This window comes from Cygnus olor, chromosome 1 (genome assembly GCF_009769625.2).
Source record: "Cygnus olor isolate bCygOlo1 chromosome 1, bCygOlo1.pri.v2, whole genome shotgun sequence".
Classification (NCBI taxonomy): Eukaryota; Metazoa; Chordata; class Aves; order Anseriformes; family Anatidae; genus Cygnus; species Cygnus olor.
In genome coordinates this window covers 179,010,763-179,029,234 of record NC_049169.1, presented here as the reverse complement: position 1 = coordinate 179,029,234, position 18,472 = coordinate 179,010,763, and the positions used below count along the sequence as shown (strand labels likewise).

Genomic DNA, 18,472 nt, shown 5'->3' with positions numbered 1-18,472 from the left:
CACAAGCTGAGCCTCCTTTGAGCTCAGGAAATTTGGGTATGGTTGTATCCACCAAACCGCAGCAGGTCAAGGCCCAGCCACCTGCTGGCTGTCATCCATGACATGTGGTGGCCAGCACTCTCTCCACATCTGCCCCGTGCCAGCAGGTGCCTCTGCTAGATGGTGGCCAAGGGCTGGGGGAGACCAAGGACTGTTCCCACCAGGCCACACCATGTGAGTTGTGAGTTGAACCACTGAATCACCTGTCCACAGGGCCAGGAAAGGCCTGTATAACGGTAGCCTAGGCTAATAAATTAGAGATAACGCCTGAGTCTGAGATTTGGTCCTTGACCATCTATACCACATGATCCTTGACATGGTCTGCTCTGTGTCCCTTCAAGGAAAGATTCTAAGCCAGGTCGTGTCACCTGAGCTTGGCACATCCATCCCCAGACCTCCTTTATTTGGCAGTTTAGGCCTTGCACATAAGCCCAGTGCATCATTGCCCTTTAGAGGCAGCAAACCCTGGTGAAAACAGGGGTGTTTGCTTTATCATATGGAGTCTTTCACATAAGGGATCACTAGGTATAGAGTTTATCAGCCAGAGGGTCAGTGTCAGGGTACATTCTCACACACAAAAAAAAAAAGAGGGCAAATGGAAGTACTCCAGCCAGCTAGCTGAAATCCTAAAAGCAGCCTGGGTTCAGAGTGGGATGTTGACAGTGGCTTGGTTAAGATAGAATTCAGTGAAGAGCAGTGGTGTCATTAGGAGAACCTAAATTCATAAAAACACTAATCTTAGGAAGAACATAAGGACAAGGGGACATGTTTGAGGCAATAAGGGGAAAAGCCAGTGTGCAGCCAGGCAGATAGACCAGAAAGAGGCAGAATTAAAAAACTGAGGGTGAAGAGGAATCTTGGGAGTCAAGGCAGGAGGCAGGTTGGGATTCATGTTGGCTGAGTGTGGGACCCAAAAACCAAATGTCTGCATCTGAGCTCAACTTAGTCCCCCTCAGCACCCCTTACAGTCAGTGGAGTGAAATAGCCTGATGATGCCAGCATCAGGATGATGCCAGACTGAACTGGAAGGGCATACTGAACTATAACTTTGCCATTTTACAGCTACTGATCATCTGAACTCTACAGGGTGCTATTTAATATATATAAGTTTCTCTAACTTTTCCACATACATTCCTCTACCAGCAGTCACCAGTGTAAGGCCAATAGCAAGGATCTCCAGCAAAAACACATCTGCAAGTCACTTTAGGGTGATATTGGTGTCACTGATGTTCATTTTTACGTTTGACTGTTAAGAAATAGTTGTAGTTTACTTCATATATTAATGTAAATTTGCTGCTTAAATCTCTTTAACTTCCACTCCTTATCCTGAAACAATCACTTTCATCTTCTACCATGGTGTCCACTGTTTGGCGTTATGGTTGTGTTTCCCCTTCCCTGCTCTTTTACTGTCCTTTCTACTTCACTGCCCGGGTTGCATGGCCTGAAAATTAGTAACCAGTCATCACTGTTACCAGTGTTTGACACCTTTCTAAGGGCAGGATAAAATAAAATATTGAGTGATAATAAGTGTAAATGAAACACTGAGCAATATGGCAGATGACCACAATGATGAGGTTCTTGAATCATAACTTTTTTTTTTTCCTCGAATCATTCTCAGTTCACAAGGTCATCTACTCAACTACTGTGTAACCTAGGGTAGTACCAAACCAAAGCTATTTAACACAACACCCAGTCTTCTCCATAACCTATCGATTTGGATGATCTCTGGCCAGTTTAAGCCACAGTTTAGATCCTGTATACCTCTGCTGCTGATGATTGCCGTTCTGATAAACAGCAATGGAGTGAAAGGAAGAAGCATAAAATCACAGAATCATAGAATCATTCAGGGCTGGCTCCTCCATTTACGTAATGCATCCTCAATAGCATTGCCCCTGTAATATATCTGTTAATAATCAATACTTGGTTATAATCTCAGAAAATGGTGCTGGAGCAAGCCCAAAAAATAAAACAGATCTTCATGTAGGAAAAAAAAAAAAAAAAAAAACAATGGGCATAAATGAGGAGAAAGCTCATGTGGGAAGCAAAATGGAGATGTGACTTACAGGTCTGAGTTTGCAATGCTGACCTAGCAGCCTTGAGAGTCCTCCAGAGAGACAAAGAAGCTCTGGGGAAACAGCATTTTGTGATAAATGAGTTGGGACTGCAAGGACAGAAAGGGAATAGGAGGTTTCCCATTGTAACTGCATCAGCACTTTCAGTGAAAACAGGTTCTCCTTTGCCTCCCCTGAAGTTAGCTGCTCACACCAGTGCTGACAAGGCCACAACCAGGGGTAAGGTAAGCTATCTGCATCGTAATCTGGTAAGAACTGGGACTGCTGAGTTTGCAATGGCAGAGGAGCTGTGTTCCTATGGCCTTCTTCTGTGCTGGAGTGCACTGGCCTAAGAGCTATGGATGGAAGAAAACAGCAAAGATACAAAGTCCTTCAGTGATCGTTTACCTTCTGGTCTACGGTCTAAATCTGAAGCTCTGCTTGACTTGTAGCTTCAAACCACAACCTTGCAGAGCCTCTTGTTTCCTGTGCTTCCCTGAGCCCATGAAAACAGGACAGCCAGTTCTGCTGATGTGCTGCAGAAGAAAGACCAGTCAGCAACAGCTTATAGTATTAATTTCCTTCCATTCCAGTGCTAAGATGAAACTCCAAAAGAAAGAGGAAGATACAACCCAACTCCACAAAGTAAGAGTAGGATACTGCTTAGAGTACTTTTTCTGTCTATTGATGCACTAATGAGCCATCTATGAATTATGTGCCTTTGGACAGTTCTCCATCATATGTTAGATTAGAAATCTAAAAAGCAAACAAACAAAAATCCTAATGACTAGCTGATAGTTGCTTAAGGGGCAGCCAATTCTTACCATTCTGACAAATTCTTTTTCTTCAATACATGGGACAATGCCAGGGCACTGTGTCGGCACAATTGGAAATGCCTGGTGTATTGGGGTAGGTTGCAGGGAGGAATGATGCTGCTGGATCAGAGATGGCCATCAGATTCAAGGGTCCATGGTGCAGCTGGAGCCCAGAGTCTCAGACAATGAGACCACGGATCACGTGTGTAATGTACAGCCCCCAAACTGTAAGGGCAGGAGGGGGTGATCAGAAGCTAAATACATCTTGATGTGAGACTCAGCAGGACTTCTAAGGTCTGGTTTTGCCTTCTGGCAGCTCAGAGTCCATATGAACAAGTAGGTCATGATGTTCCATCAAGCAGAACAAGCAAGATCCATGGCATTCTTTGGTATTTCCCTTCAAACTTGAAACTATTTTTTTCCCAGCACTGAGGATGCTTTTGAAGGAGATCAGCTATGTTATTTGGCAGCAGGGACCAGTCTGCAATCAGCATCATGCTAAGTGTGCAGGCTCTGGCGAGGCAGCTGGTGTTAGGAATGAGCTGGCCTATCCATTTACCTCCTTTTGATTCAAAACCTCTTTGGTGGGCAATTTAGCTGCAGGTAGTGATAGAAGCAAAAGGCCCAAGTAAGTATGTGGTTAACTGTTCCTTTGTCTGTATGAAATCTAATTCCTGGTGGCTAGATTGCACTTCCAGGTAATAATGGTAGGAAGCCAGTGCAAGTGGCAAAGTAGAAAGTCCCGCTGGGCTCCCACAATTCAGGCCTAGGTCCTGTTGTCTCTGAGCTTTTCCCATAGGTAATTCCAGAAAGAGCCTCTGGTAAAGGCAGTGTTCATCTCATTATCAATTCAATTTCTGTGACAGCCCTGCTAGGGCTCTTAATTTCATGTGTTAAAACAACAAATGAGATGACCCAACTGTAATCTCTAATAGGTATCATGGGTCAGTAATCATTCATTTGTTATAGTGCCTCTCACCCAAAGGACGGAGATGAAAATTTGTCCTCCTAATGGCAAGAGCTGTAAATTAGTTTTATTTCACTGTTAAATCTAGAAGCCTGAAAATTAGGATTCCCAGTCCTTATCCAGGAAGAAAATGTGTCAGCTCAAGGGGTTTTCTGCATTAGGCAAATAGGCAGCTCATAATCACCCATTAAACAGTCATGGTGGCTGTCTCCCACCACCCTTCGCTGCTCTGAGTCATGACTCCTGCAGTACAGAATGTGGGGAAACTTTTTGAGACTGATGTCCAGTTCTGGGATGGTGACCCCAGCTCTACTTCTAGCCAATGAAAAGAAGTGCACGTCTCCTGTAGTCACCACACAGTAGTTTCCTCTTCCCCTGGAGATGGGGATGTTCAACATGGGATGATGAAGTGCTCTGTGGAGGTACATCTTATCTCTATATTAAGGGAGCTTCAGGTGAGTAGCTCAGATTTGAACATCTTCCTTTCAGACATAATACATTTAGGTGAGTTACTTGGATTTACAGTGGATTTGGAAACTTCAGGGCGAGCCATTGCTATATGTTCATAGGGTGAAAGTAGGGAAATGCAGAGTTTTAATGACAGATGGAAGATATATTGACACAACATGGAGACTTGTAGGTGCCTAACAGCCTTCAGTAAGCAAGTAGCTCCCGTCCACCCCACTTGCCCATTTCCCCAACCCATTCCAGTGGCTTCCCCAGCCCAGCCCTGCTTCTGGAGCACCTCTGACCACTCGCTCACCAATTCATCCCACCAGGGCAGCACAAAAATGGGCTAGTAAATCAATTTTTAAAAAGGGAATCATTTTCTGCTGGTTTAGGAGGATGAATCAACTCACCAAGGAGATCAACAAAGAGACAGAAAAATAGGAGGCAGAAAATACAAGAGGAGGAGCATCTTATTTGGTAGCTGAGATGTCTTGTGAAACCTCTCCCTTACTTTCCTCCACTGAAGGTTTTCCATGTTGTATGAAGTCAGAGTTTGCAGGAGCAAGGACCACAGCTAGGATCTCAGCATCCTGTACACCAGGGCAGCCATGTCCTCTCTTGCATGCATTCATGTAGCTCTTTCCTCAGTGTCCCACTCCTGAGTTACCACGTGTCCTCTGTCCAGCCCTGGAGGACCTTTCAGGAGGAAATGAGAAGTTTGTCCTAGGAAAGAAAGGCTGAAATGCGTTTAATGTGGTGAAATGACTGAATTGTCATCTCGTTCAATAACATGTCACACCAAAAGCTCTATAAAAAATGGTCTACAGAAAGCTGAAAATAAACCAAAAGAGAGAGAGAGAGAGAGAGAGAGAGAGAGAGAGAGAGAGAGAGAGAATCAACCCCAACCCCAACCTTAATCCTCAGAAATGGTAAGTGTAGGATGGAGATCCAGAGACCAAAGCTGACAAAAAGAGCCCATGGTGCTGCAATCAGACCTACACAGCCTATGCCAGTGGATTTCCAGCAAGGGTCTCCCCAACTTTAAAAGTAAGTAGACTCCATGAGATTTGGCTCTTTTGGGCAATGGTTGTCTTGCATGTAGATGGTTTACCATTTCCCAAGAACAACGTAGTCACCCCCTGGTGACATCCCTCTTGCTGGTGGTCAGAGCAGAGGTGGTGGTGAGGTCAGGGGATGCCAGGGCTTTCCTTCCCCCAAAAGACAGTGCTGCAGGATGGGAAGCGTGGCGACTGACCTGACCTCTCCTGGCTAGGGGAGACTTTTGTCTCAGATTTAAGGCATTTTGACAGGGCAGGGTGGAAAATAAATGAACACTGTCATTCTTTGCTCTGCTAGTTCTGTGGGTAGAGAGAGCACTGCAAACCTGGGAGATGCTGGGCTGGTACCTTTCCATAAGCATGAATGTTAACTTAGAATTTATTATTATTATTATTATTGCTTTAAACTTCGACTATATTAATAGAGATAATTTTCCTACTGTAGGTGGAACATTGTCTTTCTGGCTAAGTTGAGCCTCCCTTTCTGTTCTTTCTTTCCACCTGCACCCTCCCTGTATGAAGAAAACTTCTGGAAGAACTATTCTTTGAGAATTTGAGGGGGAGGAAGAAGAAAGTACAAGCTATGATTTGTATGAAATTAAAAGAAGAAGTATTTGTGATACAAAACCAAATGTGCCCTCAGAAAGGGATGCAGAGAGGAAAGAAGAGTTACGCTGAGTACAGCATGATTTATTTTCCTTTCTGTTCTCTTCCTAATGCTCCCGAAACCTGAGCATGACCTTCACCACACCAGGCCATATAGGATGTCAGCGGTGTTGCATGCCCCATGCTCTCTCTCTGCTCCACCTACACTGCCCCAGCCCAGGGCAGTTGTGCATTACCACACGACAGCTGCAAGAAAAAAGCAATGTATAGCCCATAGAGCACACCCTTGGCCAGGATATCTGTGTGGTTGGGATGGGCTTGGATACATCGCCTCCACTGAGAGAGGTTGTAGGTTTGCTCAGCAACCACCCCCTCATCTCCTCCCAGCAGATCCGCAATACTTGTGCCGTCCTTCGGCGTTCCTGAAAGAGCAGTTAGTGAATTTAAATGTCATGTAATTGTGATAGCTGGAGGTTGCCTGATGGAAGGGAAGCATTTTGATTGTCTAGGGGTGGATTTGGTCTAATTATCTCAGATGAGACCAGCAAATCTGCTCTTCTTGGAGACATGCTGTTACTGTAGTAACTTGTAAATGAATATTGGATGATGAGTTATTAAAGCCAGTCTGAACTGGTAAGTTTATGAGCACAGTGGGCAATCATTTCTTCTTCTTCTTCTTCTTTTTTTTTTTTTTTCCTTTTCCATATTAATTTCTTCTCGGTGCGAATGTAAATAACAAAATCAACAGGTCAGATATAGGGCTCTTATGAACTCTGCCTTCCCTATCAGACAGAGCAGATGCAGCCAGGAACTACTTTATCACATTGCTTTTAATTAAAGCCTTTAATGGTTTTGTACTTTGTTAACAGGCTTTATACAAAATACAAAGTGGATAAAGCATGAAGTGAATCTTAAGATAATTCTACATTTTGGATTATCTCTTTTTACATATGCAGGCTGCCCACTGCATCACTCAGAGCCACCACCAGCACTGTATCATGAGAGATCTGCTGATAAGCAGTGGTTTTATACCACTCTTCTGGAACAAGAGCTGATAGCATGTACCTTGGCTCCCGATTCTTTCACTGTGTGGCCAAAGGGGATGGTGTTTAGAGGCTTCACCCTTGCTTTGAACAAGATATAAAATCTTTATCCATTCCAAAAAGAAGGTAAACCTCCCCATGCCCCTACCCATCAGCAGCTGCAATGCTACACCAAATACTCTGTGCTATGGTTTGTTGTCACTGCATTGTGCCCAGTCCTAAAATGCAGCAAAGCAAATTCAAGTTGCAGTTCAGGTCCTGAGTACACGTCCCATACTCCAGCCCAGCTTCTCCTAAATTCATAATGGCTCCAGCCCTGCTGTAAGGCTGGGCAGTCTGCCATCATTTGCTGCTGCAAAAGGACCCCCAGAACTGACCCAAGAAGCAAATGCTCATATTATCTCTAAACTCCCAAGCGAGGAGGAAGACCATGTTTCTGGCTGGCAGCTGCCCACCCTTTCCACCTCTGGCAGCTGCAGCTCAGGCTCGGGGGCCTGGATTTGTCCCCAGTAACCATCTGCAGATCAGGGAAGCTCCTCATGCTGGAAGCAGAGTCTGTCTCCACTCCCGTCATGGTCATGATGGTAGACCAGCTCCTGCAGAAGACTTACAACCAAAACAGCCTCAGTCAGATTCTTGCTTGGGTACCTCGGTAGAGGTTTTAAAGGGTACAGGCAAGAGGACTCTTGTGGCCTTGCAGGATCCTCCTAGTGGAGCAGGAGCAGTTTATTGTCTTCTATTATTCCCCTTCATTTCAAAAACTCCTCAGAATTTCCAGGATATATGAAATATATATAAATATGTGCCAGATTCTTCATAGGAATCATCCGTGTATATGATTTTGCTTGTACATATTCAAGGTATTTTGTACCTCAAAGAAACCACAGAAAGTGATCTGATGCCTAGTTGCAGAGTAAGATCCAGCAAACACAGATGCTAAACTGGGACCATTTGTCTTGGTATCCACACCCCCCATTTGCAGCTTTGGCTGAGGTGGTTTTTCTCCAGCCTGAAATATGTGAAGTTTCAGAAGTTATCCACATGGAAGGTTCGTCAAACTTGGTTTTAAAGCAGGAGAGATGGGGTTCATGACCTCATTCCACCACGCTGATGTCTTTGCCTGGGTCTCCCTAGGAAAGTATGTCTGAGACTGAAATGCTTTAGTGTGGATCCTGTTTATATTTCATTATAATTACATTGTTTGCAATGTATTGAAGAATGTCAAGTTTCTTGATATTTTCTTGCATTTCAAAGCTGCATGACAGTTTTATGTTGAAAACCCTGATTTTTGAAAAGCAAGCAAGGTATTTTAATTCGAGAATAATGTCTTTCTTTCCATCTGGGATACACTGAAAATGCTGTAACATATTTTTGTTACATCTATAGCTAACACTAAAAAACTATTTTCCTTTTTTTTTTTTTTCTTCCCAAAAATATCTCTGAAAACATGTGGCCTCAACTAAAATTCAGGGTCCTCTGCTGCCAGGAAACGTGGTTTCTACAGTGTGGACGCAGTCTAAAGCAGGATTTTCTCTGCATGCTCAGAGGTGTGTCATTAGCATGAGGAGAGCCATTAGCACATACTGTGTGCCGTGTCAACAAGTCATGCTTGATTATGTTGCAAAGTGAGATTAGCAAAATGAGCTTGGAGTTGTCCTCTCGCTGCCATTAGATAGTGCAGAAAACAACTACTTCCCCACTGCCAAAGCTGCAACTATTATTCAGTACTTAAGAAATTCAACTGATGCATTTATAATGGATAGAATTTTGTGTAATTAAAATTTTAAATAAATCCCCAACATGAGCCCTGGTCTGAACTTCTTAATTTCAGATATGGAAGTAGAGCTTTTGACAAAATAGGTTGAGAGATTTTTTTTTTCTTTTCTTCTCTTTTCTTTCGTCTGAGAGATTTACAAAATCTCATTAGCATACTAAGAAATAACAGAGGAGAAATTAACTGGAGACCAGGATTAAAAGACTCACTAGTTTCTCCATGTCACCTTTATAGCTCCTTGGAGCATCTGTCCCTGTGTGGTGGGTGTAAGTAGCATGGAGGTGGATGTTAGTGGGTGGCAGAACTTTTATGAGATAGAAAGAAGCTGAGAGTTAAGAAATTATTGGAGCAGTTTCCATACAGATGAGAAGGGACCGGGCCCTCAAAAAAGGCAGATAAAAGGAGGAAGATGGTAAGACAACTCAGTAAATAACACATTTCACTGCCAATTTGTTTAAATAGAAGCTCCGAAAGTCACTGCGGCGCTCTCGCCAAAAGCATCTGCTGTGGTTAAGGGACCTGGGGGGTAGAATCTGACACTTGCTCTTGTTAAACTTCATATTGTTGGTGATTGCCAAGGACAGCAAAAATAAACACGTTGTCAAAATAAATGGGATTCCATCCGCCAAGTCCCACCTGCAGGCTTTTTTAAATAAAAATGTACCAGGATGGTTTAACCCGGACACAGCAATGCGTTTTTACCCACTGCATTATTTTCAGAAACGCCTGATACATACCTGCAAGTGTTTATGAGTTTATGTGCAATATGAGTTTATGTACAATAAGGGTGTGTGTATTTGTTTATGTGCATATATATTTTAATGTATATTTTAAAGTCAGTTCGAATCAAGTACCTCCTATGAAAAAGGTGTTACCCCAAACAACTTGAGTTGTTCTTACCAAGTCTCTTGTAATTCAGCAGAAAAGCAGTAGTTAAGGAGGAACAAATTTGCATCCACAGAGAAAGCAGATACTGGTTCCCTCTCAGGAGAAGGATTAAGTTGCAGTGTCCCAGGGCATTCTAAAGCTGGACAGGGGTAGAGAGGGAGCGCTACCTGCTGGTCTGGGGCAGCTGTCGTGTCCAAGCATTCAGACTACACCACTGAGTTCACCAAGCAAACAGCTCAGGCTTTACGTGGATTAATGAGCGTTTAAAAGGTTGTGTGTGATCCCCAGATAAAATGCAGTTGCACGGGTGTGAAGCGTCTGGAAAATGATGATTACTCACAGCACCTGCTTTGCTGACAGAAGTGCTTATTGACTAGGCAGTGAACGAGTCATTGTCCTCACTCCTTGGGATGTTCCTCTCGGCACTCGCTGTAGTGTTCACAGGCACATAAAGCTCTTTTTTTGCACACTATATGTGTTGCTGTAACTAAAAGTATGAATGAGCCATCTAGGCTCCCTGTCTAGCACTGGGGAACACTGGGAATTGCAGAAAGATGACATTTAACCTTTTCTTTGAAGAACCAAGCAGCATTTTTTCTTCCACGATATGTCAGTGCTGTCCGCCCACCTTTCACACCAGACCCTCAGGGTGTGAGTCCTCTCCCATGGGGTGGGAGGCCTGGATTCAATCCTCCTCTCATCCTGAGGGATTTGCAGGCAGCAAAGCCCTCATCTGCAAATCAGGACTTTAATTGCAAGGAGTTGGATTCCTTGGGACAGCCTTCTGCATGAAGCTGTGCTAATGCATAGAAGAAATGGGGGCTCAGGGAGTCACGAAGTAACTGGTATCTGCACCCAACAGGATCAGGAGCTCAGCTGGCCAGGGTTGCTGCCTCTGTTTCCACTGTTTACTCCACAGATGACCCAAAGAGTTTAGTGGATAAAATACAACAGCAAGAGGAACAATACCAAAACCCTTTCTCCTGAGTGGAGGCCCCAGCTTTGAGGCTTCAGACTCAGAGATTTGTGTGTATCTTCTCTACCTCTTGTTGACTCTGCTTGAATTTTGGGGTTCACAGTGACCAAGCTCCACTGCAAGTCCCACCAGTTATCCTACATGTGGCTAAGACATTCCTGGGCAACTGGGGGTTTGAATCCTTTTCAAATCAAAGTCTTTAGCTGGGAAACTACTGTGAGAGTGGACAACACACACCGATTTTCTAGATGTGCTAGATTTTTTTTTTCCAGATTTGCAAAATGGATTAATAACCATGCTTCAGACAAGCTCTGAGTGGATTTTCTATCACGTCACTGGTGACCAGAGGTGTAACAGTGCAAAGGACACAGAGATTAACCCCCATGTGTGGACAGGCGTCCGTTTCTCTCTCCACACACTATGTTGTCTCCGGTACAGCAGAAGAAGCCTGTATGCTACAGCTCCCTCCTGTCCAAAATGGGGCTGCCCTTCTGCTCCTTGGTTAGAAACTAGGAAAAAAAAATTAAAAAAAAAAAAAAGGAAACATGGATCTGCCCTGAGGATGGGAGTGATCCCACTTGTGTGCAGAGAGCAGTGCACAGGGGGACTTCCCTTTGGTCTGTCTTGAGATCAAGAGAATTGCATTCTGGAGCTCTGCATGGGTTGTAAAAGGAGCTGATGTACTTCAGACTTAGCCACCTACTCCTCAAATGCCAAAGTTAGAACAGATGAGTCATACCTGGAGCAATTTGTTGAATTTTTATTAGAAAGTCTATAGAAAGGATAGAGCAGGACTCAGAAGCACTGTGTACCAGGTTCAAATATAAGTGCTTGTTTAAGAAAAGTACCGTGTATTTGTAAATTGCTCTTTGCCAAATGTACAAAGAATTACACTGTAATAAGCCACATCATTAAAAAGAAATTGTTCTGTGAGCAGCAGATCCTGCTTTCCTGGGGTTTTATGTCTCGTGACTGGATTATCTCGGGTCTAATGAGGAGTACTGTGACTGAAGCCTTTTCTCCCGTTCATAAAGACGCTGTCTCATGTGGTTTTTCTGCTGTCTGATATTACATTTGGACTCAAAGTGCAGTTGTTTAGGCTCTCTCATATTTGAAAATGCAATTTTGCCCATGTGGCAAGCTATTCTTCTCTGGAGACACAAAGGGGTCGTAATTTTCCGCCCTGCTGCATCTTTTCACAAAAGCAGTTGAAAACTAAAGTCTTTGAGACTTCTATCACATGGTTAAATTTGACTGAAATTGGCCAACAAGCTAAAAGATTATGGAGAATAAGATTGGACTGATAAAACAATGCAATAAACTTGATTTTATTAGGTAATCAGGAAACAAATTATAGAAAGTAAATATTGGGGAAGCTTAAACACTTAAAAAAAAAAAGTCCATAAATATTTAAGTATTTAAATGTACTCAAGGTGACCATTTTATGCCTCTTTTGTCTTTCAATTTTAGAGGTTCAATTCACAGCCGTATGAAAGACCGACAAGGGCACAGGCACCCCAGTAGTTCCACTTATTCCCCAAAGTGTAAGTGAAATAACAGTTTTCTGTGAAATACTTTTCACAGAGATGGGGAAATTTAAAATATTTCTGTCAGAATATTACAAAATTCAGTAGTTAGAAAAAGAAATGTTGAATAATTCAGAAATCAGATTTTGAAGATTATTCTCACCTAGTCAGGGAATAAAAATAGATCATCTGGACTGTGCAAAAATTCCAGAATTTTCAACAAACCTGAGCTGATTGAAGTTAGACCAAAACATCCTTTCCTGAAGTGATTCATGAAAAAATTTCAAAACCAAAAAATGCTGAAGGGAATTCTCATTTGTTTGCACTCACACACACACAATAAATAAATAAAAAATAAAGGAAAGGTGCAAGATACAATGAAAAAATTGATCACTGAAAATTATTTTTCCAGTTTTTGAGCCATGAATCATGATTGCCATATCACGATTTTGACGACACTTGTATTTTCTTACCTTGAATACAGCTTAGATGGATGAGCTACCTTTGCTGTCCAAGCTTATCAAATTAGGAGAATGCATTTTTAAATTCAATTACATCCTCAGTGGAAATGGTTTCTCTGACTCTGATAATCTTTGGAGAGGAATTATACACAGTCTATAAAGCTTCGCATTTCAAAACCTAATTTTGAATGTTATTCAAGAGGTTAATTTAAGATTCATCTTCCAAAAGAGGAGTTAAATAAAACTGATAGAAGGCTGGAACTTGTCAAGTGGTTGAGAGGTTTATCAGCATGTGAGTATGAGTTCATTAGTTTTAATTAGTATAATCACTAATGTTGCATTAACAGTTTGGTGAGAGAAAGTAATTGCTCACACCCACTGTATTAGATCGGGAGATTAGAATTCATTTTACGAGGCAATTAGCATTTCAGGGATTTTTTAAAAAGCTTTTACGATCTGCCATTGCAGTAGCAATGTAGCTTCCTTCACCAAAAGAGTTTAAATTAACCATAACTTTCATCCTAATGGGATGCAAAAATTAATGTAGAATTAAGCGTGAACCACTCCTCTTCAGCAATCCCACCGCGATAAGCAGGCAGCTAAAGCCACAAACCTCGATTAGTTTATAATGACCTGCTTTATTTCCCAGACAATGATAGTCATTTATCCGTCCTCAATTCATTATCTTGTTGAAAAGTTTATACTCCTGAATTTTATACAGCAAAACAACTAAAAAAATAAGAAAGCCAAAAAGTAGGACAGTACTACTTCAGTAATAATTTTCCAGAGAAAAAGCTATGAAGTCGAGTAGCAGGGCTTAAATTGTCAATTATTCTTCATATCAAATGTCAGAGGAAGTAGAAACATCTCCCTTTAACACCCAATGTCTTGGGAAGAGCCATGCATTATGCAGCAGCAATCATAACCCTGCTGTAGCTGTCATGTCCCTTAGACAGCTACTGACAAATGGAGATCCTGAATGGACACCCAGAAATGTGTCATCCTGGTTGGCAAGGAAGCCCTGGTCATCTAAGAGTTTTGACAGCTGACCCAAGAGGTTGCCTTCCAAAATGTCCTGGTCATTTAAGAGTTTTGACAGCTGACCCAAGAGGTTGCCTTCCAAAATGTCCTGAAAAGTAAAAATGCAAGTTCTGGGGGGAAAACTGATGGCAATAAGAACCACTGTGAGTTTGGTTGTGGCATCAAGAAGGACAACTGTTAGATGCTAGATCCGTACTGCTCCTGTTATTTGGGTACAAATGTTTAAATGAGTAGACATGGGACAGAAATACTCAAAACACAACATTGAGGTTATTTACACAGATTAGGCTGGCCGTTGAATTTTCAGATTTTTGTTGTTTCTTTTGGTTTATGAGCAGTTGTAATGGTGGAATGTGTGAAAACAGAGCTTGGACCTCAGGTATGGCATTGCCCCTATAGTGAGTGCCCCCAGTGCTGCTCATGGTGGTGTACTCCCTGCACTCCTCACTGCATTGCATGGGCACATGTCCCATGGGTTGCACCATCTACATCTGCTTTTCCAGGCTGTGCAAATGTGTATATGGCAGAGTTTTAACCATCTCGTATTTTCTAGCTTTCCCTCATAGGTACCTGTATAGAAACCTCCTCAATCTTTTAAGGAAAGTTGCTAATAAAAGTGCAGGCTATGAAGAGGTTGGACCTATGCATGGTTATAAAAACCTCAATTTATCCCACCTAACCACTCCAAGTTATAAGCCCACAGCAGACTGCAGTCACTCTCACTTGAGTACCTGGAGAATTACAGAAATCTTCCTAAAACATATATTAAAACAAAATGTACATATTTATATATGTACACTTAATTTTTACACTCTTTATAAGCATCTCCAAAGCAGTTCAGAAGGAGACAGTGTCCTCCTATGTATAAGCTTGTAAAATTGAGGTACAGACAGACTGGATCTCAGCCTCGGTCACTCTGGCAGCAGCTGGTGCCACGTTTTGGAGGTGAATTACTCCAGCTAAGGCCTGAATCAGTCGGTGGAAAGGGCTGCATCCCTCTATTGACTACAGAGACAGTCTTAGGTAACCAGGTTTCTGTCTCAGATGGTTGAAGTAAATGCTTAAAATTAGGTAGGATGAATCATGACCGTCATGCTCGTGCCTGAGGGTTTGTCTACGCACAGAGTTATTGCAGCAGAGCCATTACTCTTCCTGAATAGCATTACATGTGGACACACTTTGGGTTGAGTAAGACTTACTCATTTCTCTTCAATGATGTCTGCCTGACAGAAGCAGAGCGGTTTGCTCCTTAGTTCTCACATGCAATCATTCTGCAAGAGCCTCTGCCTTTCCATTTAGCTGCCTTACCTTAATCCAAATTAACTTTAGCATAAAAATGCCCTAAATTTGCCATCTATCCACCTTTGAGAGCCATTTAAGATTTATGTAGGAGAGCGCATCAGTTAAGCACAAATACATTGACCAGAAAAAAAAATGAAGGCACCGTATACAATAAAAACTGACTTTTATTTCACAAATTATGGGTGTTATAAAGCATATCATTTCAGGAGAAATGCCTGTATTTGCCAGTGTGTTTCATTAAAGAATAATAAAGCCATACATATTTCATTTCCTTGTTCTGAGCTGCAAGAGCCATAACTATATAAAATGCCCCATGCTGTCCTAGTATTTTTGGGGTTTTCTTTCTTTTTAATCAGATTTTCCGCCCTGAACTAATGAAATCGCTCTTTAAACACATATATCACTTTCATTTAAAGTGACTTATCATGGCTCAAACTGTTTCTCTTTTCTCCTGGAGAGCAAGGCAGCCGCCAGCACCTTTTGCAGTGCAAATCCAGGCCTGGATTGCCTCTGCTCTCAGTCTGGTTTCAGGAGTTTGGGTTACAGATGTTGCCTCTGATGTTGTTTTAGGTGGGATATTGTGTGCCTGCATGTGTTCCTTGTCCTGCTGTCACGTGTAATTTTTCTCTTCTTGCAGTATGCACCGACCCGCTGCGCAGCCGCGCAGACGTCCACGGAGCAAGGCGGCCTTCCTCCCTGCCATCACCATGAGGCCGTGCACGACCCCCAGCTGGTTCCCTGTACGTGCCCGCTGTTCTCCTGCCCGTGGGAAGGCCACCTGGAGGTGGTGGTGTCCCACCTGAGGCAGACCCACCGCATCAACATCCTTCAGGGGGCAGAGATTGTCTTCCTGGCCACGGACATGCACCTGCCCGCACCCACAGACTGGATCATCATGCACTCTTGCCTTGGCCACCAGTTTTTGCTGGTCCTCAGGAAGCAGGAGAAGTACGAAGGCCACCCGCAGTTCTTCGCCACGATGATGCTGATCGGCACGCCGACCCAAGCTGACAACTTCACCTACCGGCTCGAGCTCAACAGGAACCAGAGGCGCCTCAAGTGGGAGGCGACCCCCAGGTCGGTGCTGGAGTGCGTGGACTCCGTCATTTCGGATGGGGATTGCCTCGTGCTGAACACTTCCCTGGCTCAGCTCTTTTCTGATAATGGGAGCCTAGCGATAGGAATTGCAATAAGCACCAGCAAAGTTCACAACGGCGAGGCTGAAATGTGAGGGGAAGAGGAGGAAGAGGAGGAATCACAGTGCTCCTGCTGCCTCGTGAGAGCCAGAACTTGCAGACATTTTGGGGGGGGTCTCAGGTCTTTTATGGTATTTAGTACTGGTCCACAGTGGGCATTATGTAAACATCCTGTGGTTACGGTCTCTGTGTAATGTATTTACTGTTTTGTTAATACAATTTTATGAGAAATTTTAAAGAGGCTAATCCATTTATTGGCGCCTTCCAGCAATGCTGGAGCCTTTTGGGTTAACACTGCTCTCCTGGAAAGTGCACCAGGGGTAACCCAAACAAACCTTTGGTCTGAGAATGCCATGAAAATATGTTTCCTTTGTTATCTTACTAATTGCCTTGTTTTAAGGAGGCCCCCCATGCCTGGTAAAAGGTAAAGTATTCCACCAAGGTTCAAGAGCACCCAATTTGCAACAGGTTCCTTCATCACTGATTCACGAGCAGCTTCAGAGAAACTGGTGCACTGCAGTGAATGACCTCAAGTGGACAGAGTTGTAGAAGGTTTCAGACTGTCGGAGGAAGTTTGTGCCTCCCTTCCCACCTTCCTTTTGCACCATTTACTTACCTCCCTGTGGCTTTTCCACACCAGCACCAGAGATTTAACTTTTGTACTATGGTCACAACCAAGCCCCAGCGAGTTTTTGGTTTCAGAGCTCCCTTTATCTCCTGAAGAGGCAGCATTCACCAGCCAGACTGTGAACATTTCAGAAGAAAAAGTAATTTTTTCCACCGAGCTGGGGCCTTGGAAACTTCATCCTGCATTAAATCAGCAACGACAGCTAGTGGGTGGTCACTGCGAGCATGGTTAAATCTCATTCATGTGTCACGATGCAGAGTGAGAGTCCTGATAGATGGTCTGCTTCCAGGATGGAGATATCCATAACCTACAAACAGGACATTCACCTTTTTAGCTACTATTTCCTCATGTACTCCAAATGAGATTTTCAGAAAATGAAGTAGCAGGAAATCCCTAAATTGTGTACTGATCTTACTAGTGAATTCTGTGCCCCTTAGCCCCACGGCTTGTGCTGCTAAGTATTGTTTTAAAACTACAGTGCTGGAATATCTGTTTGCAAATTGGCTATGAAATTTGGAATGTTTTCCTTTAAAAAGGACCTTGACTTTTTTTTCTTCTATATACTTGTGGGGTTATGATTGTCCCTTTCTTCCGCTGAGTGTACAGACAGCAGTGGTCAGAGGAGCTCCTCCCTTGGGTGGGGGGTGTGTGGGCTAAGAACAGTCCTCCATCATTTCAAAAGGCATCTCACATAGCCAGCTTTGGGTACGGAAAAGCCTTGATGCCAATCTCTCCCACCTGCTGCTTTCCTGGGAATTATTATAAATGATGCATGAAGTAAAACAAATTGCAATTTTCCTGAGAAATGCAGGTAATGCATCTTCTAAGTTACGTCCTCACCTGGGCTTTCATAGCAGGTCACCTCAGAAGGGAGCCAGGACCTCTTCAGTAGGCTGCTCGTGACCACATCGGAATGGAGGCTGAGGTCTGAAGAAGTCTCGGTCCCTCTAAGAGTATGCAGGGACATACCCACACAGCTCTCCCACCTCCAAATCCTGCAGGGGACGTGCTGGTTTGCAGCACTTCACTAGAACATGCAGGCTTCAGAGTGGCTTGCTTTTCCCTGCAATGTTAAATATTCAGAACCAGCAACTGCTGCCCTTTCCCTAAATGATGGTAATAAATAAATCATTGGCATTTTTGTGGACTGAAACTGGCTTCTCCAGCTCCTCTGGCAAATATTCTGCTGCTGAACTAAAAGCAAAAGCAATAAAACCCAAAGAAAAACAATTCCTCTAGCTTAAACTTCCCGAGCTCTTTGTAGTGACCTAACATTGTGCTGCTTGTGCTGTCCGACCACAACCAGCTCCAGAGGAAGATGTATTCCTCAGGTGTTCACTTGTTCCAGACCATTTACTTCTCACTCATTGGCACCTTTGCTTGAAATGAAGAACACACTGTTGGTATTTTGGGGTATGCCCCTCTCCAAAGAACTGGTCTATTTCTGGCAGGATAAGCATGGTGGCAACAGTTCCCTGGGATGGGCATCTCAATCCCTTGCCAGTGTCTTGGTTTTCTGGTTTCTCTGGTGCTGGAGGCCCGGTGGAAGTCGGACCTCTCCAGCACAGACCTCCTCACATCTCACACATCCCCTTGCCTCCCTCTGGAGCTGCAAAACCCCAGTTCTGGCAGGGATTTCAGAAATCTGAAT

General features: G+C 43.4%; 1 protein-coding gene across 1 annotated transcript in view; it reads left to right on the top strand.

Annotated features, from left to right (window-relative positions):
• SIAH3 (siah E3 ubiquitin protein ligase family member 3) overlaps positions 1–17,325 on the top strand; it is a 42,593-nt gene extending 25,268 nt beyond the window's left edge. The window contains exon 2 of the mRNA XM_040541849.1: positions 15,635–17,325. Coding sequence (XP_040397783.1) covers positions 15,635–16,228 — 594 coding nt within the window. The 3' untranslated portion in view covers positions 16,229–17,325. The remainder of the gene's footprint in view (positions 1–15,634) is intronic.
• The last annotated feature ends 1,147 nt before the right edge of the window (positions 17,326–18,472 follow it).